The 23,869-nt window shown below is 36.0% G+C and overlaps 1 protein-coding gene across 2 annotated transcripts in view; it reads right to left on the reverse strand.

The window, feature by feature from the left end:
* Positions 1 to 21,270, reverse strand: part of LOC145666691 (uncharacterized) — an 84,812-nt gene extending 63,542 nt beyond the window's left edge. Inside the window, exons 1-2 of one of the 2 annotated variants that reach the window (XM_081734181.1) lie at positions 21,134 to 21,270; positions 16,280 to 16,562 (exon numbers count right to left, since the gene is read on the reverse strand). In XM_081734181.1, coding sequence (XP_081590307.1) covers positions 16,280 to 16,562; positions 21,134 to 21,197 — 347 coding nt within the window. In that variant the 5' untranslated portion in view covers positions 21,198 to 21,270. Of the gene's footprint in view, positions 1 to 12,691; positions 13,022 to 16,279; positions 16,563 to 21,133 lie in introns of those variants that run through there. The other variant, XM_081734190.1, reaches the window with a different exon arrangement.
* Positions 21,271 to 23,869: the final 2,599 nt, after the last annotated feature.

The following is a 23,869-nucleotide window of genomic DNA, read 5'->3' on the forward strand; positions in this document are numbered from 1 at the left end:
ATATATATATATATATATATATATATATATATATATCCAAAATCCATGTCATCCATAGGATTAGGGTGGTCCTTAGGTATATGGGAAAAAATAAATTTTCGAATTTCTTCCGCTGCACCCCCTCTTTCTTTTCCTTTGGTAATAGAAACATCATACACAAAATTTCACAAAAATCCATCAACGTTAACCCGTGCCGCATAGCAGTTGATTTCTCTAAAAAGAAACCCATTTGAATTTCAATGGCACTCGATTTGCTATTTGTCAATAAACGTATAATAATTATCACAAATGTAAATAGGACAATATAAAGCTTTCCTCTGTAATTCAGAATTGACTGGGTTTCTAATACAGTCGGTTGGTTATCAGGTAACAAGCTACAAGCATCATGATCATCGTCCGTATATATAGTACTTATGGTAATGCACAGTGTTATGAACCAGTGTGGAAAAGATATTTGGATCTGTTTCTCATGACACTTGCTTCGTTGGTAAAATTTACATGAGTTAGAAATCAATCAGGTAATAAATACAAGTAAAAAAATTAATGATAATGGCTGATATTCCAAAAAGTGGACAAAAAATATATTTGAATCGTAGATCGACTTAATGATAACTTTTACCTTTTACGCAAGGTAACTTTTCCACATCCTGGAAACAAGTTTCTATAGTCTTTCACCACTTACAAAAGGAATTGTTTCAGTTTTACATTTTTAGTTAGAACTGCATTGTGATTTTCCATTTACTTTACGCTCTTTTCGCTGCGTCATTTGTAACATGCAGCTTATCAACTACTTTTTTCCCGAAAAGAAATTCATCATTTGTCGACCAACAAACCGGATCAAGGTCTAGAAAACCTGTAGAAATCCGAAACCTTTCGAAGAACTTCTTCGAATTTCTTATCACAAAATCAGCAATTTCTTTTTCTTCAATATCATCTATTTCACTAGCGTGCAGTTCAAATCGCTTCATCGTTTCATATGAACTGTTACTATTTTTAATTTTTTCTGCTATTTTGTGTTTTGTTCATTATTGATATTCTCGTCAAAAAATAAAAGTGCTCACACTCCTCTGAGAGGTACCAAAGATGTTAGGAAAACTTCAATAAAGTCACTCTCGAGACATCAGAGTTTATGAGTTTGTACGTTTGAAGGCTCTTCAAAAATTGTAAATCTTGATGTGGTGAATAAGATGCACTTGGACAAGAAAACCAAGCTTTTTAGAACAGGAAAAGTGCACACTTGACGTGTTGAAATCTCGGCCACTCTTTCTGGAAACTTTTAAAAATTGGCACCTCTGGACCGGAAGAAACTGAAACACATTCTTCAAATACACACTTTAATATCAATTAAAAAAAAAATGTGATGCCTACACAGAAGATATAAAAGACCTTTTTTTCCAATTTTTGTTCAAGAAGAATACAAGCTCCATTGATACGTCCAGTATTAGAAGAAGTTGTGTACCAATGCCTCTGCTGTTGCGATCAATATGCGCATTGAGCTCTATCAATCACTTCATAGCGATCAACAGCAGCAACGAGTCGTGGAGTAATAAAACGTACTTTCCCTCTTCTTCTTGAAGATCCTATCACTATCTCATCAGAATCTACTCCTTCCATTGGAATTGTATTTTCTGTGCTGTGGTGAGTATCCTTGATCGGTATTCTTGCTTTAGACCAAAACATTTCTGTTTCACGAATTGCTAACCGAGCATTCTCTCTTAAAGGTAATTTCACATTCGTATGTTATAAAAGAATGCACCAAGTACTTGTCTGTTGGACAGTAACTTACAACCCAATATCTAGTCACTCGTATTACCAACGAGGTAAATACAACAACGATAACTGATTTGCACTAGACACCGAACACATAATGATCACTTTGTTCATTTAATCACATGTAATGATACAAGACCCACAATGAAACTTCAAATCCCTAAAAATAATAATCATATCAAAAGATCGATCATAAATGCAAAACAAAAAAGAAAAAAAAATTTTTTGTCCGTCGTCCCGTTTAAAGGGTTTTGCCCTTTCTTCGGGTAAGTGCTTCATGAATAGACAGGTTGATTGCACTTTAATGTGGTTGGTCTATGAGTTGTACATATTAATATTTATTCATTTATTGAGTACACCTACATACAGAGAGGTGATTGAAGGGTGAAATATAACATATAATGAAATCAAACAATATGATGGGAGGCCAAGTGTGCCACAAAAATACTGTAGAAAATAATACATTTATTAGCATGTCGTGATGAATTATGGCGAAGCAAAACTGTATGATTGTAGTGCAGGATGCAGTGGGCAGAGAAGTAGATGAAGATGGAATGCAGTGCTCTGAACGCCACACACAGGGTTATGTTAGTACTGACGAATGCAAGTTATCTTCTGGTCCTGGGGCGATTCAGGAACTGATGGAAATAGAAGAAGCCCATGTTAATAGGTAGTTACGGTGCATATGATGGGTAGATGAATGATGAGAGCTCACGTGGTTCATAGATGTGAAAGATTTCGGGATCCACTGCGGCATCATCTAGTTGTAAATGATAGAAAGTCATGAAATGCTGGAGAGGAGTATCGACGTAAGTTGGAGGTGCGTCGTGATCCCGATCGTACCGTAGGATATCAAGTAACATGGGATGCTGCTGGTCAATTCGCTTGCAAACGTACCGAGTACGAAGCTGTTCGAGATGATGCAATAAAGGTGGAAAATCAATCAGCTCGTAAAGTAACCGTGTCGGATGCGGTAAGGTGATGCGATGCGCTAGGCGTAAAGCATGACGTTCTAGGATTGCCAATTTCTGATAAAATTTTGGCGGGGCGGATGTCCAGGCAGTGTGTCCATATGTTAATGTGCTGCGCATAAAGGCCTTGTAAGTATTAAGTACTGTTAAAGCTTTTAGCCCCCAGGTTGTAACAACTAAGCGCTTGAGTAGGTTGAGCCGATTTTGTGCTTGGCGTACGATCTTGGTGAGATGTGGATTCCAGGTAAGTTTGGCGTCAAATATGACACCAAGATAAGTCAGAGTATTTGACGCCAGTACAGGTGTATTATCTACGTGAAGGTTTAATCGACTTGGATTCCTGTATATTCGTGAACGGCGCCTACGTGGCAGGAAAACAATAGCCTGAGTTTTCGTAGAATTAATACTTAACCGCCATATATTACACCAGTGAACGAATGCGTCAATTGCCGTTTGCATGGTTTTACTGATTGATTGCACTGTGCGGGCCGCCGTGAAGAAGGCGGTGTCGTCAGCAAACTGAAATATGCTTATGTTGTGTGGGACAACAAGGTCGGCAACATACAATAAGTATAATAGAGGAGACAGTGAGGAACCTTGAGGAACGCCGGATTGTAGGAAGATCGGATGAGAGAGTGTTCCGTTAATAGAGATATATGCCAGCCTCCCTAATAAGAAGGAATGTATGAACCTGATATATGATGATGGTAGGAGATAGTTATGGAGTTTGTAAAGTAAACCAGGGTGCCAGACTTTATCGAATGCTTTCTCTAGATCAAAGGCTACCAGACAAGAAGGAAAACCTGTGTTGTATTGATTATAAATAGCCGTGGATAGTCGTAATAGTTGATCCAGCGTACTAAAATGAGGTCGAAAACCGGCTTGGTGAATAGGAAGTAGGTTATGAGTTGCAAGGTGATCGTGCATGCGGCGGACTAGAATTCGTTCCAAAATTTTACAGAGGCAACTAGTGAGGTGAATAGGGCGATAAGACTGGACGTCAGACGGAGGTTTCTTAGGTTTCGGGAAGAGAACAACTTTTGAGTATTTCCAGTCGATTGGAAAAAATCCAGTTCGGAGGATGAAAGTATATATGGTGCTGAGAAAAAGAAGAAAAGAAGGTGGAGCTTGCCTGATGAGTACATACGTAACAGAATCAAATCCTGGGGCAGTGTTGCGTTTACGGAATAATGTTTGGCGAATGTCGTCTGATTGGATCGGAGTAGTAAGTTGATTATTGGGTTCCAAAGAGTGGTTGATAGATGGGCGCAGAAAAGCAGAAGAGGGATCTGTAAGTCGGTTTATTGACTTTTGTAGGCGTTGCGATGTATGCCAACTTGGGAGAGGTGTAAAAATATCTTGAAAAAATGAAGCAAACGTATTAGCTTTATCCCTATCAGTGATGACTGCCTGATTATTTTGAACAATGGGGTATGGTGTGCGAGAAACTGTCCCTGTGAGTTGATGAAATTTGCGCCAATATTTACTAGGGTGTGATTCACTTGCAAGTGTGTTACAAGTCTGAATCCAATGGCGTTTCTTATATGCAACAATATAGTTATGCGTAATCCTAAGGTATTGACGATGAAGCCGAAGCGCTTCACGATTACCTGTAGCGAGATACTCGCGATGTGCTCTACGAGAAGCGGATATGAAAGGTAAATAATGGGGAGGCAATTTTGGTTTATGCAATTGTATTTCTGTTGTTGGAATGGAGCGTTGTGCTGCTTCTTGAATAGATTCAGTAAGATTAGCAATTGTGTGATCAAGATCGTATTGTGTAGTAGGCATGAGCAAGTTATTAACAGCAGTGTCCAGATCGGAGCGATATTGTTCCAAATTGGCTCGTTTGTAACAGAATACTTTCTGAGGAGGTATGTTAGATTGAGAGCGAGGAGAACAGTGAAGTGTAAGTTTGATAGGCACATGATCACTACCAATTGAATCAAGCACTTCGATATGAATACTCTGCGAGAGAGATGTTGATGTGATGACAACATCAGGAGTAGTTTTGCTGACGGGGCGTGTAGGTTTCGGTAGAACATGGAACTCAGCAACTGTTTCAGTGTGAAGAAAGTCTAAAAAGTTAGTTTTGTCCCTCTGTGACCGACTATGAATGTTTAGATCCGCCATGATAATGTAGTGCCGAAAGTTAGAATCGATGTATCGAAAGAATTCGTAGTTGATTGGTTTGCCTGGTCGAAAATATATGGTAACGAAGGTAACAGTGCGGCCTCGAAAATAAATAGTCGTGACATTATGCTCAGGAAGGTGGAGTGTGAGCGGAAGTGGAACTGTGACTGCTCTATAAGGAAGGCGTTGGCTAACACCTATAGCTGTACCTCCGTAGACTCTTGGACCAGATGGAGCATCATGTCGGAGCAAGTGATATTTCGGAAAGTAACAGTTCAAATGTGGTGCGAGGTACGTTTCGTTAAGTGCAAAGGCTGCAATTTGTTCTTCTTTAAGAAGTTGTGTAAAGAGCACATGATGTGTTAAGACTGATCGAATGTTAAGAAAAAGTAAGTTATAAGCCATAATGATACGTATTATTCTAGCGTATGCAGAAGTACCCATATTAAACATAGACTTCGAGTGGTTGAATTTGAAAGTGAACTGTAGGTCCGGAATATGTAGCATGAAGTTGTAAGTTAAACAGTAATTTGGCTGCATACATGATCTGATTCAGGATATGGTTGCGATCAAAAGGATGGATATTTTGTAGAGAAATAGTGAGGAAGCGTAATAGGTCTTCAACAGTTATTGGATGGCACAGCGAATTTGCTGGCGGTGTTGGAGTGTCAACAGAGCGTATGGGTACAACGAGTTCTGGCTTAGCTGGATCGGGTTTAGGTTTAGCTTTACACTTATAGCTATAGGTAGGGTGTCCCTCAGAACATCGAACGCAATGTGGTGGCTCCTTAAGATTAGGGCAGCTTTTTGTGGGATGGTCAAGTGAACAGTAGCCACATTTGATGGTGTTCGGACACTCAGATGTTGGATGGGAATTGTATTGTTGGCATTTCTCGCATCTAACAGGCAGAGGTGTAACGACGCCGGTATATATATGCACCGTGGAGAAGCAGTTGGTCGATCAGTTGTTGTTGATCAGTAAGAACGCGGACTAAGTATGTTGGACCCTGGTTATTCTTGATACGTATACAACGCTTGACAGGTAGTCCTTCTTGGTGTAATTCGGAGTAAATCTCCTCATCAGTGAATTCAGGTTCCACTCCCCGTATGACGACAGATAACATTGGAGGACGCCGTGGTGGAGGTGGTGTTTTTCGTCCGCTGGAATTTAAAGTTGATATTTTTGCTTTTAACCCAAAAATTTCGAAAGTAGCTTTGTTGCGGACATGTGTAGCGAAGTTCGGATTTGTCGATTTCAGAATGATACCCCGGCGCGTCTTGATGATTTCTCGTATTTCTGGACGAGGAACATACTTTACTAGTTGTTGAAAGACAGCGCGCACTGTGTCGTATTTTGGATCGAAATCAGTTAGTAGGAAGTTATAAATTGTTTCTTGGTTTAAAGTTGATTGATTTCCAGTGGAAGTGGATGCCCAATCCATATTGTTGCTGACATTAGTAGCAGTAGGATCTGTTATTGGTGTAAGCCGTTGTTTCTTGGGATCTAAGGTTTGTTCGAGATCTGGATCGAATTCGTTGTCCGGTAATGACACAGTTTGCATAAGTGGTAGGAACCCTGGTGTTAGTTCGTACTAGCCGTGTAGTGCCGGTAACAATACGCGGTTGCGTTTTTTGGCGACCATGTGGACCAATGTTCAATGGAGTTGTTTGAAACAGAGCCGATGGATCGGAAGCATTGCCAGAGTCCGCCATAGGGATGAGAAGTCCTAGGGCCAAAGCCGAAGAGGAAGCACTAATAAAATCGGTATCCGGTGGAGATGCCAAAGTCGTCAATTAGTTTCTGTGATATAGGCCTCCGAAGAGGAGAATATCAAAAACAAATCGTTAGCCCAAGAGAGTTGCAAGATCGTCAACAGTAAAGTCAATTAGATAAGTTAGCCTCCGTAGAGGCTTAAACCAATTCGACGGTTGTTTCCTTAATCCTCAGTGAGGCAAGTAATCCAACCGTATTTCAGAAGTTCGCGATGGGGATGGATAATTCAGTGACTCGCTTATTTTTCTCCGCCAGCTACGGATACCCTATTTTTTTTACCTGGTTAGAGATTCCAGGTGGCCAGTTCAAAAAGAAAAACGACATACATGCTACAAGTAGTCTAAAATAATTTTATTTACAATAACAGTTGTAATTAAGAACAAAGGGGAGAACGATTTAGTCATAAACGGACGTAAAAAATAATTGTTTGACATTTGTTTATTATTTCCAATTTAATTTTGTTCATAAATCTGCTTCAAATTACTTAAGAAATGGAATTAAGTAGAATAATCTAAGTCTGCAAATGTATTGCCATCTATTGAGCAACATAGGAAACTACTGTTTCCTAAATCTCATTCCTATAAAGATTAAAATGTCTTTGCGGCACCATTTATCGTTGTCATAACGAACTCAAATTTACAGATAACACTATTCTCATTAAAAGGAAAAGGATTAAGGGGTGCGGTCTCAGATATACACAACTTGAGAAATAACGAACGAAATAATAATATGACATAGGATTTTATGTGGTTCCAAGATTAACAATTCTGTAATATGCAGGTGTATACCCCGTTTCATTTATCTTAGGACTATGATTAAGTTTGGCAAACTGCTAGTCCGGAATAGTAGCTTCCAATAGCCAGATTAACCTTGTTATCAAAAAGAGAAGAAATCGACTAGAAGAAATGATACCTATAATGGTTATCAGTAAGTAAAATAACATGATAACCCAGTAGCATAAATGTTTGTTTTGTGTTCACTTCCCAAGATCATGCTCTGTGAACTGAAGAGGGTGCGTGAAGTTGCATCCCGCTCCACCTCTAGGTAAAGACTTGCGAATATTATCACGAATTTATGCCGTAAATTTTAGAATTTGTATCCCATTAACAATGAAAGAATTCAACAACAATGGTGGGGGCTAACTTCATACTAGTCCCCTCTATCTCACATTGGATTTAAACCTATGCCAATATTTAGATGTTAAATTGTGCTGATATGTGCCGGATGTTTTGGAATTTGTACTGTTATGCCCCACTACTGGCATTAACAGTTCTGTTTTTATTTGTTACTCGTGAGAGTTTATTTTATTTACAGAATTAGTTTATAAGTTAATGTGTTTATGTTATGCAATTCGTAATAGTTATAGTTTGTTTAATTTTTCTAAAGTCGTAATTTCCTACTGTATTTAATTGGCCACTTTATTATTTACCTGCACCAAAATTTCTATTTACCTATTTAATACACTCAGTGGCGTATTTAGGGGGGCTTCCGGGCTTAAGCCCCCTCCGAAATCTTATTTACCGTAGTAAAGTATATGAAATATCTTGCAGAATTTTCACATTTTCAGTCAAAGCCCGTCCCCCCCGAAACAAAATCGTAAATACGCCACTGACTCTGAGTCAAATAAGCAAAAGGAAAATAAACATATATCTGAACTGATTCGAGCTAATAGTACTTATTTTAGGACAAGTTGTTCGCAGCACAAAAGTCGCTAGATTTGTAAGTCGCCATCATTCCTAAATCACCAAAAAAGTCGCCAATCGGAAAAAAAAATTTTTGTCGCTATCCTGGAAGGCGAATCCCCTAGATTTAGGGACTTTTCCCCCAAATTGGCAACACTGGAGGGAAATGAATCGCGGCCTATTACCGCGTGAACCTACCGGTCGCTTCGAGAACCATCATTGACCACCGAAACTTTCAACTTTGCTCTTTCCATTGGTATAAAGATTGGTCATTTTGGATATGTACTTTAATTACTACGAATTTTTAAAAATGGGTCCATTATTTATAATAACCATGTATTACGTATATCTACATATGCGTAACTCCGTTTTTCAAACGAATGAGCGACGTAAATTTTTCTATTTGAATAACAAGAAATATTTGAATAACAACAATTTAAGCTTGCATACATACCACAAAACTAAGGATAATGTCACGTGGTTAAAGCGAATATTTTCTATGAATGAGATCCAGATTTAACTCCAAGAGGAGGAACAGACTTATACAAATCTTAGAAGTGATATCTAAATTTAAGCAGTAGGACCCTCCAATACAATTGAAGTGTTGAAGAGATCCTCAACTCAAACAATAAACTGAGTCACCTTTTGCCATTATGAGTAATATATTTAAAAAGTATTATTATTATTATTATTATTATTATTATTATTATTATTATTATTATTATTATTATTATTATTATTATTATTATTATTATTATTATTGTCACGTATGGTTTCTGAACTTAGTCTTTACTTTGGTACATGAAGTTGTTTCTTCTCCATCTCTCGATAAAAGCTTTCGAAAACTATGCCGAATCAGTGCTTAATTTGCGCTGATTTGTGCCGTAAAGCTTAAAATTTGTTTGCCAATAACAACAAAAGAATTGAACAACAATTGGGGGCGAGTAACTGCACACTAGCACAATGATTTGTGCTATACTCGGAGAGGGAAAAATGAATAACAATTGTTTGAGGAGAGGTGTGAAGTTAGCCCCCACAGCTTGGATTCGCTGCACAAATACAATTATCACAATGAATTGTCTTGTTTCTTTTTCAGTCCAGAAAATGTTTTTAAATCCTTCCCTCTTCCACTTTCAATTAATACCTTACAAACAATTAAAGATTTGATAACAAACGATTTTGCAGTACATATTCAAGTATCTGAAGATAAACCCACCGTAATGAGTGGTTTTGTTATTTTCTGTTGAAAATTGTATTGAAAACTGTTATTTATCAAATATTACTTATTATTTATTAACGGTTTGGACATAAATTCTGTTTATACTGCACGAATACAAGCATCAAAAGGCAAATACATGACACTGGGTGCTTTTAAAATTCCAGTCCAGAACAGGGGTAAAAGTGTGGGGGTACGCGGGGGACGCCCTCTCTACTTCCAAAAATAAGTACGGAGTCCCCCCAGTTCCTAAAAATATTACAATGGACAAAAATGCACGGGGACTGTAGGAAGTCATATCGCTACCTACCGTCCCTCTACTTTTTCAGATCCACTTTTACCCCTTTTCCAGAAAGTATGAAGACTATTATTTCATTCTTTCCGCTCACCTTTTAATTAACGCCGATAACCAATTAACGGTTTGACCACAAATTCTAATGTCTGCTCCATAAATTAACACTTTTAATTCTATAACACGTGGCACATATCAGCGCTGAACATCAGCATAGCTCTGAATCGATTACGGTTGTGAGAAGCTAACTTTACCCCTTACCTATCAAACCATTGATATTCACTTTCCTCTTCTGGATATAGCACAAGCTCTAAAATATGCCACACAATTCAGTACAAATAGACCAATAAATATTGGCATAGGTTTGAATTGAATCCGAGTTGGTGGAGGGTTCACTTTACACTCCCTCCAAAGAAATTTGTTTCACATCTTTCCCCTTCTCTTACAGGACAAATTCTAAAACATACAGCACAACGTAAACACTAAAATACGTATTGACATAGATTTGAATCAAATCTGAGATGGTTAGCGTGCTATCTTCACACTGGTTCATATTAGTTTTGACATCTTAAATAACTTGATCTAGTAAAACAAATCGCTGAACAATGCAACGCTTATTTTAAAATAATAACTGTGTGGCAGTTATTATTTTAAAATAAACGTTGCTTTCTTCAGTGATTTGTTTTTCACACCTCCTTCAAATCATTGTTTCACATTTGTCACCTTCTTGGTATAGTACTGACATGCTCTTAATTCACCATAACTTCCAATCCTGTACGGAAGTAGCCACTTTTGAAATATTCTTTGTACTATGTTTATATATATATTGATTTGACTGGGTCGCCACCATGCGTTCTGACGTGGAAAAGTCTTCTCAGAAGATTCCGGTAAGTGTGGAGATACTAAGTGTAACAACAACCAGGAAACAATCACATCGCGCGGGCACTGAACACCGCGACTTCACTATTATCTGTGGATTATGTATGATTGATTAATTAAACTGATAAGCATTAAAGAAATCAAATGTCACAGTAACAAGGAGACAAATTTATGTTCTAATGGAATTACAATAGCTTCTTGTAGGTGAAACAATATACATAAAACTGAATAAATTGAAGCAGCATAGACAAAATTACACATAGCTGAATTTATATATATTTCACATCATCCTGAACGCTATGATAATCCAACGTAGTAATTAGGTTAGTTTTACAGAATCAATATTTATCTTCGGAAGTACCAGACTATGTGTAACAAACAGCTTAATGACTCCTGGACATTACATTTTACTTGTACTTGTAGAATGTCGGCTGTATAATGGATTTATTCCTTATTCCTAGATTAGGTTACAACTTCATGCACAAGCACTCACTAATTGATATGTATTTAGTGTTAAAATTATTCTTCCTCAGCTTTAGATTCGCTTTCATACTAACATTGTAAGAATCCGGCAGAAGACAACTGTATATATATTCATATTAAACTTCATATTAATTACATGATTTCAATGGGTTAAGTTTAGAGTTACCCCTCCGCTTTTTATAAAAATCAGGAAAATTTACAGGAGAAATGAGGTAAGAAATGATAATTTGAAGTTTTTATTTGATGTTTAGGAATGTAAGTTCAGCATGAGAGTTATGTTTAATACGAGAAAAGATATGTGGAAGTTAGTACTATTTGCCGGATGCGGAGGCATTCGCGGAAGGTTTCAGCAGTATGGTAGTTGTAAAATATGGCGAATATGACGAACAGATGTAACGGATGCTCAAAAGTAATGAAGAAAACTTTTTAAATTTTTGTGAAGCCCATGGAGTACTAAAGTTAAGTGAAATGTAACAATTTTTAATACTTTAAGGACTTTTTTGTGTGTTGCCAAGTCCAAGGGCACCTTCAGACTGGAGGGGCAACTCTAAACTTAAGCCATTTCAATTACTCTTAACACATTTAATTGTATAATTCAATATCCTTATTATAATTATGTATCTTTTTTATCTTAATAAATCTTCGCCTATGTCGAAATTATTCTTACTTTGCCGTCAATTATACAATGCATAACTTCATAGCTTCGTAATGCTGGATTAACTGGCTAATCTTGAGTTATTCAACTCCTATAAATCATACTAGGTGCTGTGCTACTGAATACCATTATCGACATTTTTTTAAATAATATATTTGGCCATTAACATATTAGCTTTACTAACGATGAAGGTCACGCCAATAGCATATATCATATCAGGTTGTATCTCCCTCCGAAGAAATTCAATTTTAAAGAAATAGTCATTGCGAAATACTAAAATTTTGTTTGCTTTGCATTTGTTAAATCATATTTTTAACTAAATCGTATTTATCTGGTATCACGGCGATACAGAAGAATAAGGGCCTATGCCCCCAGAAGAGATTATTTAGCTACTCATATTGGTTATTTTCAGGTCCACCATTATAAAATATCTTCAATATTCTAATAATTTATCTAATTTTCTGTTATTTCAAACATTAATAATTGTTCTTTTTTATATCATATTTTCTTCTTTTTTAAAACATTTTTAAAGTACAGAATCTCTTTTCTCTTCTTCTTCTCGCAATTAATTAGATTTAATTAATTAGTGTATTCAGTAGCGTATTTACGATTTAGTTTCGGGAGGGGATTTGCTAACTTTCGGGGGGGCTTTGCCTGAAAATGTGAAAATTCTGCAAGATATTTCATATACTTTACTATAGTAAGTAAGATTTCGGGGGGGCTTAAGCCCGGAAGGCCCCCTTAAATACACCACTGCTCAGAGTAGATGTTGACGAGCTGGGAAAGTACATAACATTTATCTCTATATTCTCGCTTTGATTGCTGTTATCCCTTACCTTCTAACGGGCGCCAACTCCATATTGAACCACCAACTAGAAAAAGCATCAAGGAAACTGTTTACATCCCACCTCTACCAATAACTCTGGACGATCTGCGGAAACGTATCACAGCTGGCGTGCACTCAGTAACAGTTGATACACTTGCTCGTGTGTGCCGTGCAGCAGACGGTGGACACATTGAACATTTATAATGTATTGCACAAAAAAAAGAAAAGAAAAAGAAAGAAAGAAAGAAAGAAAGAAAGAAAAAGAAAAAAGAAACTTCAACTTTCCATTGGTATAAAGATTGTTCATTCTGGACTTGTACTTTAATAAATGCACATCTTTAAAAATGGGTCCAAGGCAATCATGAAAAAGAGCTCTTATAGATAATGGTAGCAAATATTCTGCAGAAGTTTTTCAATACATATGAAAAGACTTCATTTAATAATACTGTCCAACCAGTGACGACGCCAGCTTTACGTTCTTAGGGGGGGGCAAAGGAGGGGCAGATACATTTTGGGGGGGGCGACTATTTGCCATACCAAAAATGACATATTTATTACGTTTGACTTATTTTACATTACATTGTGTATTTCGTTGCAGTTTTTGTATTAGACTTATATGATTATAAATTAAACATATTTCAAGTAAAATGTGTAACTAACAAATAAGTAACGTCTGCACATGAAATATTTTTCAATGAAACTTTTGAAGCCTAAACATAAATTGAAATACTTTCGCGTATGCTACAAGAAACCCATTCCTCTAGTACTATATGCTACGTATCTCTCTCTCTCACCTCTCTCTCTCTTTCTCTCTCTTTCTCTCTCTCTCTCTCTCTCTCTCTCTCTCTCTCTATATATATATATATATATATATATATATATATATATACAGAGAGAGAGAGAGAGAGGGAGACAGACAGAGAGAGAGAATTTACGAGGAGCTGCTGGAAATGTCGTAGTCCAATCCAGACGGAGTGTAGGTACTAGGTAGAAAAATGAAACCGTAGTTTAGAAAAACATATCTTTGTATGTACAATACAAATTTTCATATTAATAATGAAATTCTTATTGTTTCTCAGGCCTCTAAAGTGATTATGTATGTCCAAACAGCGAATTTCACGAACGTCCAGATCGTAACTGTTATAACATTTTTGTTCCACCAAGGAAAGTCACCGAAGTAAATTAATTAGGAAATCAGCGAAACACCACGGGACGATGCTTCGTTATAGAAGTGGTGAAGAAGTGGCTTAGTATAAACGTGGCGATTTCTCAACAAATTATGCTTTACATCCAGGATGATTAAAAGCAATGACTCTTCCCAAAATCATGGATGCAATTTGTGACATTATTCTTGAAAATTGCAGCATTTCTGCCAGTGGTGGATATTGCCCGGGGCCGGAGGGCCTACGCCGCCTCAGTTTTTGAGTGACAAAACTAATTTAAGCTATTATTTACATAGTTTTTAAAGTGTATAGTAAACTCACGATATACTTATTATAGTCAGAGGTCTGGCTGCAGCCCGCTTTCTCAGTTCTATGCATTTCTTTGGAACTCGTCGGTAGCATAATTCAGAATGCCTTGGGTATGCGCAAGGTCTCGGCATAATGGGTTCTCAAAAAATCTGTCAGGAGAATGAAACAGTGGCGGCATTAAGAGAAGTCTTCTTCCAATTTGACTGTAATACTGACCAATTTCGCTCGCGAATAGTAATCATAGATGAAATATGGTTGTACCACTATGATCCTGAAACGAAACAACAGTCAATGGAGTAGTAACACTCATTTCTCCCTCGCCCCAAGAAGTTCAAGACACAGAAGTAGGTTGAGAAACTGTTTGCAACATTCTTCTGGGATAAGTATGGAGTCTTACTCATAGACTACCTACGCAACGGTCAGATATTTAATCCAGAATCTCTACATTACTTACAAAACTGAAAGAAAAATTCAAAGTTCAACGCCGCGGAAAATGAAAACAAAGGAATTCTGTTCCTTCAGGAGAATACACCTGTCCATCAAGCCCCTGCGAACACAATTGACATTGCATAATCAAGGATTTCAATTTCTAGATCATCATTCTTATTCCGCAGATTTAGCTCCGTCTAACTATTACGTGTACTTATTTCCCAAACTTAAATAACACTTGAAAGGACGCCATTTTAGATCTGATAGGGGTAGTGCTACGAACAGTGGTGCCAGGAAATCTTCAGATTTTTTAACTTTTCTGCAAAAACTGGAGCACTGTACAAGGTAGTATATTGACTCTCGGGGGAAGTGTAGAAGAAGTAAAACTTCACTATTCCACGTGCACTCCTTCTGGGTTGGGCTACGAATTTTTCAGCAGTTCCTAGTCAATATGGTAGACGTCACGTCAGTATTTTGAAACAAAATAAGTAAGCGAGCACTAGTATATACCAATTACTAACGAAAGATAGCACTCTGACAATACGTTTTATTGGGAATCAATTTAATTCCATAAATTTATTATTATCATTTGCAGGAAGGGAAAACACAACTCTTTTTATCCCCTTCAAAAAATTAAGCCCTGGTAGTTGAATATTGAAAACCGAGAATAATGTTTCAGAAGAAAGAAATATAGAACCTTTAAATAAAACAAAATATGAAACTGAAAACTTCAAACCTGGATAAATACAAACAAGTTACATAACTGGTTTTATCTTTCTTTTGTTTCCAATCGAAGTTGAAGTCGATCCAATGAGAAAAAAAACAAGTCGACCAAATCTACTATTGTTCGCTAGGCATGATAATTAAAAATCATAAGAAAGAAGTATAACTAAAATTTACCTCAAAATGCGCTAAATTAGAGAACAGAAATATGCGTGCATACCCAGACGCTCAAAGAAGAAAGCTTGAGGACTAATCTGTCACATAGTAAATGCATGGAAAGTAGACTACAATTTGACAATGAGATTGGTTATGATACTGATATAAAATACTACATGTAGAATGTTTAAAGATAGTAGGAGTCTGGGGAGGCAGTCTAAGTGGCAGTCAGGGGGACAGAAGTAGCTACTAGGGAGGCGATCGCCCCTCTTACCCCCCCTCTGGCGTCGTCACTGTTTCCAACTTAGTGGTGCTTTAACTATCGAAAAAAATATAACGAGTGCACTGTTGCTAAGATCGCATGACAACGCGAACAACCCTATCGTTCAGCCATATCAATTAGCAATTAAATTATATGGCGGGTAGATGTGTAAAGGGCATTAAGTCAAAAGTTAGTGTTTTAGAGAAGTCGTATTTGAAAGTTCAGATGTAAGTCCAAAAATCCGGTTTTTGGTTTCAGACATAAATAAAAATGAGTCTTATTAACATGAAGAACTAGAACAGCTAATAATTTTCAGAAAACCGGATTTTGGATTTATGTTTGAACTTTCAAATGTGATTTCTTCAAAACAATAATTTTTTACTTAACGCACTTTACATACACACCATTTGGAGAAGGGCAAACTTACTTATGCACCACCCTTGAATGAAATTCAAACAACACAAACTTTATATCTGTTCAAACAACTAATGTCCATATATAAAATTAAACCAGCTCTCTCAGTAAGTTTAATTGTGTAATAACTTTTAAAATGTACCTTGATTTCTCTTTCCAAGTACTCGATTCCCATGATTTCCTATTGATATCGCTTGATTTGCCTCCGACATATACACGTCTAACATGATGTAAATTTGAGTTCTGCTTTTTGCTCTTCGGAATGACCCTATTCTTCTGTAGAAGTTGTATCTCAGACTTCTCTTTCATCTGTTTGACTTTCATGTAAACATATCGAATTCCTTGAAACGTGAAGAAGAAACAACATTCGATTATCGAAATTAAAGTGCACCCAAAGAAAAGTGCACCAACGCCTCCGAATGATACTGGAAGAAAATAAAAATATAAAATGTTAATAAATCTTGTCATTCTTTATTTTGTAAATCACTACCAAAGTCAATTACCTTAAATTATTTTTGTTCCGAAATTACTTAGAGATAAAATGGCCAATTCTATATACCAGTGATGAATCATGCACTTTGATGCACAGACAAGTAATTTACATTGTTCATATTTTTATATTTTCATATATATTTATATATTCCATTCACATATTAATTATGTAATATTGTAAGGTGAGAAGTTAACAAATTCAAGCCTGGTCAATATTATATTTTATTATTACTACTTAATTTAAATGTGATATTCGAGTTTATCACCACAAGTCCAAGATTAATTAGAGTAAAAAAAGTTTGAACAATGTCTAAGATATGTAGGGTTTGATAGTTTTACTCTTTACCATGTCGGTGCGTGATTGGACAAGGGGAGTAACAATTAAGGAATAAAGGAACTAAGCTTGGTTCCCACTCAATCTAGTATTTAAATAACTTTTCTTTCATTAGCGATATTTATAGAAAATAAATTATATTCTTCCTAAATACAGTTTTCAATTATTTTAAACTAAAAAGCACGAATCTGCAATTAATTTCGCATGTAATACAAAGTTTATTCCAAAATGGAACAGTTTAATATTAATATTGAAATGTCTTATTGTCTGTCTTAGAACTTTTTTTCTGTATTGCAACCTATATATTCAAAATCTAAGGGAATTCTATAAAAGTAACCAAGAATGTTCTGTCGTTTCTTCACTCACGACTTTGAACATCGATATAGTCTAGGATTCAACTTAACAAAAATGCTCTCCTTTTCGAGTTTAAGGGCCAATCATTTAACAATTTGGCATCCGATATTTTTTGAATATTTACCCATCACTGACTAAAAAAATTCCGGAATCCAGAAAAAATATCTTACGGGAAGAGAGGGAAGTAAACCCAAATTTTACCCGTTTCTATTATATTAACTATATCTCCGTAACTAATGAAGTTAGAGCATCCGAGCCTTTTTTATTTTGTTTGTCTAGCCGTCTTCTACAATTTAATTTCAGTGCATCTTTCTGCTAAAATATAATGGTTTTCTTGTTATTTTGATTTTTACTCAGAATTGGTTGCGCGTGACGTCAGCTTTTTAGCCACAGATTCTTTACAACATCGAATTAGGAAAAATGTTTGCTCTAAAAGTTTCTCGTCCAAGAAATGTATACTTCTAGTAGTGTAGGACTGATAGTGCCTGAGTTACAAGCGACTTTATTCTGTCATGTGCGAAACTGTTCACGGCACGGCCCAAGAGTTACCTTCCCACAAACGGTGGATATTAGCAGCTTATGATGATTAATATATATGTAATTTTGTCTTCCTGCAAGTATATAATCCTGATTATTAAGTCTGTCTATAATCTAACTAAAATATCCATTTTTAATACCAATTGAGGCCTCAGGGACTTTTTGCAAAAATAACCCTTGTCAAAAAATCTGAAGAATGAAAACAGGTCTCCAGTATACACACTATGAGAAACTCTACGAATCCTTTCTTTATACGTGCTATGATACCTTTTAAAACATGAACAAACACGCAACTTTGTATTCATTTTACTGAAAGATATCATATTTTGACAAGGTCTGCTTTTCCTACAAGTCCTTCCGTTTATGTATTACAATGGTACTGAACGAAATAGAGAAGGAAGCAGGTTCCAAATTGTCTTCCAAGAGGGGGTCACGAACAGTTTGCCATCCATGTCTTTTAAATATATTACCACCTTTCCCTCTTAATACTTATTGTAAGGGTAAGAAAACAGCATGAAATAAGAAATGCCTAAAATACTTAATAAATGATCAATTTTTAAAGTTTTAAATCCTATTTACAAAAGAAACACTTGCCTATTATTAAAATTGTGTATAGTTGCTGTAATATAATACATCTATAATAAGAAAAGTATCAACCATATACTTAAGAAATCTTTACACAAGAGAACAAATTATTTGATTTATAGAATTAGTTCTCAATTATGTTATATCACTCTTATATCTTCAAAAAGGTAAAGAAATGTGTGATGGCTTTAATGCATCATTCAGTTGTCTTCATCACTCTGTTCATTAACTGATATTGAATTTCTACACTCGTCGCTCGGACAATTGGAGTGCACAAGAAACCACGATTCTTACATTTGCATTTCAAAAATACACACTCAAGTTTCTGACAGCTACACATGGTAGTCCTTAAAGATGCCTTGGGAATATATTCGAGTGTTTTCAAAACCGGTTTCCGAATTTGGTCCTCCAAGTACCATCCGGAGTCTTCTGGGCTTGGTAGATCGATCTCACACTTACCGGCGTTTTCTCAAATAGCTTTTTGGTAACGGGATCACTTTATATGTTGTTTCAGAGTATCACTAGTTACAAGTAATTTCACTTTCGTAAAATTTTCGATTTTTAAGTTCCAATACACGAACTGAAGATACTATCAAATTTCTATTTTCTTTTTCCTGAATATTCCCGCATGGTTGGGACAAATATAACCGCCATATTAAAACTATTTTATACAGGGTGTTCCAACAAAGTACGATTTTTTACAATTTCACGAGATTTTGACCTTAGAGCAAGAACTGAAGATATTATCCGATGTTGATTTTCTTTTCTTCTGTGTATTGTTACATGCCTACTTGAGAATTAGCGTTCGATAACATCCACCAGAAGTAACCTGTGTTTATACAGGGTGTTCCAAATGTAAGATTTTTGACAATTTGGTAAAACTTTAACCTGGATGCGCGAACTGAAGATATTACGCGATTTCCGAAAAAAAATACACTTACACGTTTCGATAGATGGTCCAACTTTTCCGCACTACTAGCATTCGATTTGAAAGAAATCGGTTTTCTCGACCCACCCTAATGGGTATATATTCAAAAAATGTCACATGCCAAATTGTTACATGATTTGCCCTTAGAACTCAATTTTTAAGCTCCGATGCCTAGAGTAATATGTTACCTAAGACGTACATGGAGGATCAAAAGTAGTCTGCATTAGCATCGACGATTTTCTGCCAACGTTGTTGAAGGCCATGGATTCCATCGCGTTAAAACTTTTTGGGCCATGAAGCGAGGAATGTATCAAGTGCGTTTTCCACCTCTACCAGGGTTTTGAACTGGCGTCCTCTAAGGTAATTGTCCAAGGAATCGAACGGGTGATAATCGGACGGTGCAATTTCCTGGGAGTATGGTGGATGCAACAGTGTTTCCCATCCAAGGCGTAGAATGGTGTCCCGGGTCATCGTAGCCACGTGGGGCTTAGCGTTGTCCTGTAACAAGGAGACTCCTCTGCGATTGAGAACTGCTTCAGAGTTTTGAGTTGTTTTTTTTAATACGGCTCAACTACTGACAGTACACCGTTGCATTGATACTCTGACCAGCTGGTAGCAGTTCCCGATGCACGATGCCGCGAGCAATTCACCGAACACATAGGAGAACCTTGTTCTGCTGTAGTGCTGGTTTGGATGTTTTGGAACCAGTTCATGGGATTTTAACCAATGATGACGGCGACTTGAAGCTTCGTATAGGAGCCACTTCTCATCAATGTCAACAGCCTGTCCAGCAAATGCCCCTTCCTCAGACGAGGCAGCAAAGAAACACATGTATCTACTCGTATCGTCTTCTGGCCCGGAGTCAAATCATGTGGGACCCACCGACCCAAATTGTAGTGCTTCTCAAGTTGATGGAGGTGCTACCGAATGGTTTCTCCACTTACACTGAATTCTAGTTCCAGTTCTTCACATGTCTGGCCACTGTTTTCCTCAATTGCTGCCTGAAGATCTTCACTTTGAACGTGTGTTGGTCTTCCGGAATGGTGTACTTCTTTGAGTGTATCGTCAACGTCCTTAAACTTGTTAAACAACCGTTGAATTGTCCGCGTAGTCACGACACCCTCACCAAAGGCTTGACACATCTTCCGTTGCGCTGTAGCAACATTTGACCCCAATTTGAACTCTTACAGTCACACCCTTATGACGCGTTGTGGAGGTCCCATGTTCACTCTGTCCTTCACAAGTTCACGATGTAACTGAACTGCCACAACCAGGTAGTATGTTGGATATACCCACACCAACAACCGACCTTCGCCGTATCTCCATTCACATTCAATTCATGGTGTGAGGGCCAATAGAACATAGACCTCCACAAGAAGCGACAGAGCATCCTTGGTTACCTTTACAGAAGCTTGGGTGAATTTTTCTTTCTAATACATATGTCTAGACAAAACATTGTCAGTATAACGAATAAGCACTGCTAATAATGTACTATTACAAGAGTACAAGTTTCAGATGGGTAATTTTCTCCACCTTTCTTGAAACGTACATGTTATTCTGTGAAAGTAGACGCTTTTGTTTACTTTAGCGTGAATTTAAAAGTCGAAAATAGGATAGACCAATCTTGTATGTCCTTTATATTATTTAGTTAGAACTAACAAGCTGAATAGATATTAAAATCGTACTATACTGTAAGACCGCACTTTTGCTGAATTGACTTAACTACTAAGAACTATGAGTCTATCTATTAAAATCTTGAAGCTTACCTAACATTTCCAACTTTCCAAAAAGTACATCTCTTGTGTACCCAATTGATGGAAAAGCGCCCATAAGGTATGCAATACCATGTATACCAGAATATGATCCTCCATACCTTCAAAAAAATTACATTTTTATAAGTTATTAATGTTTTAAGAAGTGTTATTTATTAATTCTTGTTAAAGTGATTAATTCTAATGACATTATTTCCCTGACAACAGGGAAATATATTGTTACAGTTAGTAGTTACTTTTTTTTTAAGTTTCAAAAGTTTAATAATGAAGTGATGGTTGTCTTGTAAACAAGGTAATTAAATTTTACAACTACTTTGTACAAATTAATGAAAGTTCTTTAACGGTTTATATGTTTGTGACATATATTACTAGGTTTATATTAAAATTACTAGGTTTATATGTTTGTGATCAAGAAAAGTTTACATTTTGTGCCCAATCCTTTCGGCACTGAGTTCTCGGCAACCATAGCCTCTAGAAAGATGTAGTTTTCACTGATCGATTGCAAATTTTACCATGTGTGCTGTAGATTGTTCAGTTCTAATTATATATTTTTAAAAAATGGCCGTTATTTCAGTATTACATTTTTAAGAGTACACTGGAAGTGTTCAAATTTTAAAAAGCACCATATCCTACGAGTTATATATTCCAATACCACACATTTGTAGGGTAACTGTCCCAATAATTGACAGTGTACCAGTAATTGACACTGTCGTCTTTTTTTCCGACGCAACAAGACTGCGGGACTAGGTACAAGCAAATGCTGCCACCCTTTCTTCCTTTGAAGTGTTGTTAATCCCCCACTACTGTTAATATTTGCCTCTAAGTAGTAGTTCTCCAAAGAAAACAGAAAATCGATGGACAGTGCAAAATAGTACTATAATAGCTATATTAGCGAAAGAAATAAACATGTTTATCCAGGTGGAAACTTATAAATCAGCTTGATAAGTTGGTAGAAAATTATATGGTTCATTAGAATAAGATATTAGGAGATTTCAATTATTGGGTCACAAGGTGTCAATTATTGGTGAATCTCACAAATCTTGGTGTCAATTACTGGTACAGTGATCAACTTTTCGGATACATATTGTAAAAAATAATAATTATTAGTCCATTATTTTTATGATGGTCTATATAAATGAAGGAAGGATGCCTTCGTACCTCTACGAGAGATCAGTAAGCCAGGCTCATTTAAAGGGTGAAGAAACTTGCAATTTGTCAAACACTGTTCTTATACTGTCAATTATTGGGACAGTTACCCTACAAAGGGTTAGCATATTTATCCAGTGTTTGTTTCATGACCAAATAATAATGAAAAACGAAGGATAACCATTTCTCCAGTCTATGATGAATCTTCATTGTTTGAAGTGTTTTGCCTAATTAGCACAATATATCACTGACAATTAATTATGTGTGTCATGTAATTGGTTATTTCGCACTGCATGAAGAAGAAAGAAAATACTGGTCATACAAGAATTAGAAACTCCAACTGGAAATAGGCTCAAATCTTGCAAACAGTGTGAAATAGTAAAAAAAGAAAATAAAATCTCCCCTTTATGGTACCCCTTTCCGTCTTTCATTTGTGTCTATAAAGGGGCTGTACATATGTTGTGAGGAATAACAAGGAGATTCATGCTCATATGTAAATGTAGAGGGTGCTGGTCCAGCTAGTTAAATATTAAATTTGTATTTAACAAAATTTTATTTTATCTAAGGGACATTTAAATAAATTGGCGGAAGAAAAAATAAAATAAAACTTAAAATTCCTAAAGTTCATTTGAAAGGATACAAAAAAATCTGTATATAGAGTAAATCAATAGGCTAAAAGAGTAAGAATAGAACACGTCTTTAACATCGTTAAAATTACATTTTATAAATTTGCTAGTTAAAACGATAAAATGTGATGAAGGTAATTTTAAAAATATGAAAATTAGATACAACAGTTCACGTGCGCAAAACGGTTGAGTAATCTAGGTTAATTGAACTAACATGGTAAGAGTTAAAAATGAAAATCATAATTTAAATTAGAGATGTTAGCCACAATAATAAATTTAACGGATATGCTTCTACATATTTATTCATGCCGTATCAAATGTATCGCTTTAAAGAAAGAATTCTGTTTGTAGCTTTATAAAAACTTGATAATATATCTGTCTAGAAAAGTTAAAACTTATTAAGTAGATATTGATATTTTAAAAGAGGTCTTTCAGTTTAAAGAAAAAAGTCATAAAGTGAAACTCCAGAATTTTATTTTGTGTGATTAAAGAAAACACTTATGATAGTCGATAATGTTTATTGTCATCTTTTATTTTATACTGAAGAAGTAGCATTTAATATTCCCTCAATTACCATAAAGAACATCTCGTTTCTTTGAAAAAAAAAAATATGATCTTTTAGATATAGTTACAAACTAAAAGAAAGAAAAATTCTGAAAAACAAATGTGACATTTACTGGGGATTTCAAGTAATACGTTGGTACAATTTTTCAGAGCTGAATGGACGTACTGAATATGGTTAATCATTGTGTAACAGATGACTTTCATTAGAAGCAAAAATAGTGATTACTTGGCAACGAACAACTCATTAAAATACTACTTTCCTAGCCTATATTGAACTTCATTTCTCAAATAGCCTTATATTAGAATCTATTGAAAAGATTTTAATATTTTGAAAAAAAAAATACTTCAGTGCAGTTGTACATTTCGATTTATTAGCTTTTATTTGGAGAAATTA

The sequence above is a fragment of the Thermobia domestica genome, chromosome 1 (genome assembly GCF_964235325.1).
Source record: "Thermobia domestica chromosome 1, izTheDome1.hap1.1, whole genome shotgun sequence".
Taxonomy (NCBI): Eukaryota; Metazoa; Arthropoda; class Insecta; order Zygentoma; family Lepismatidae; genus Thermobia; species Thermobia domestica.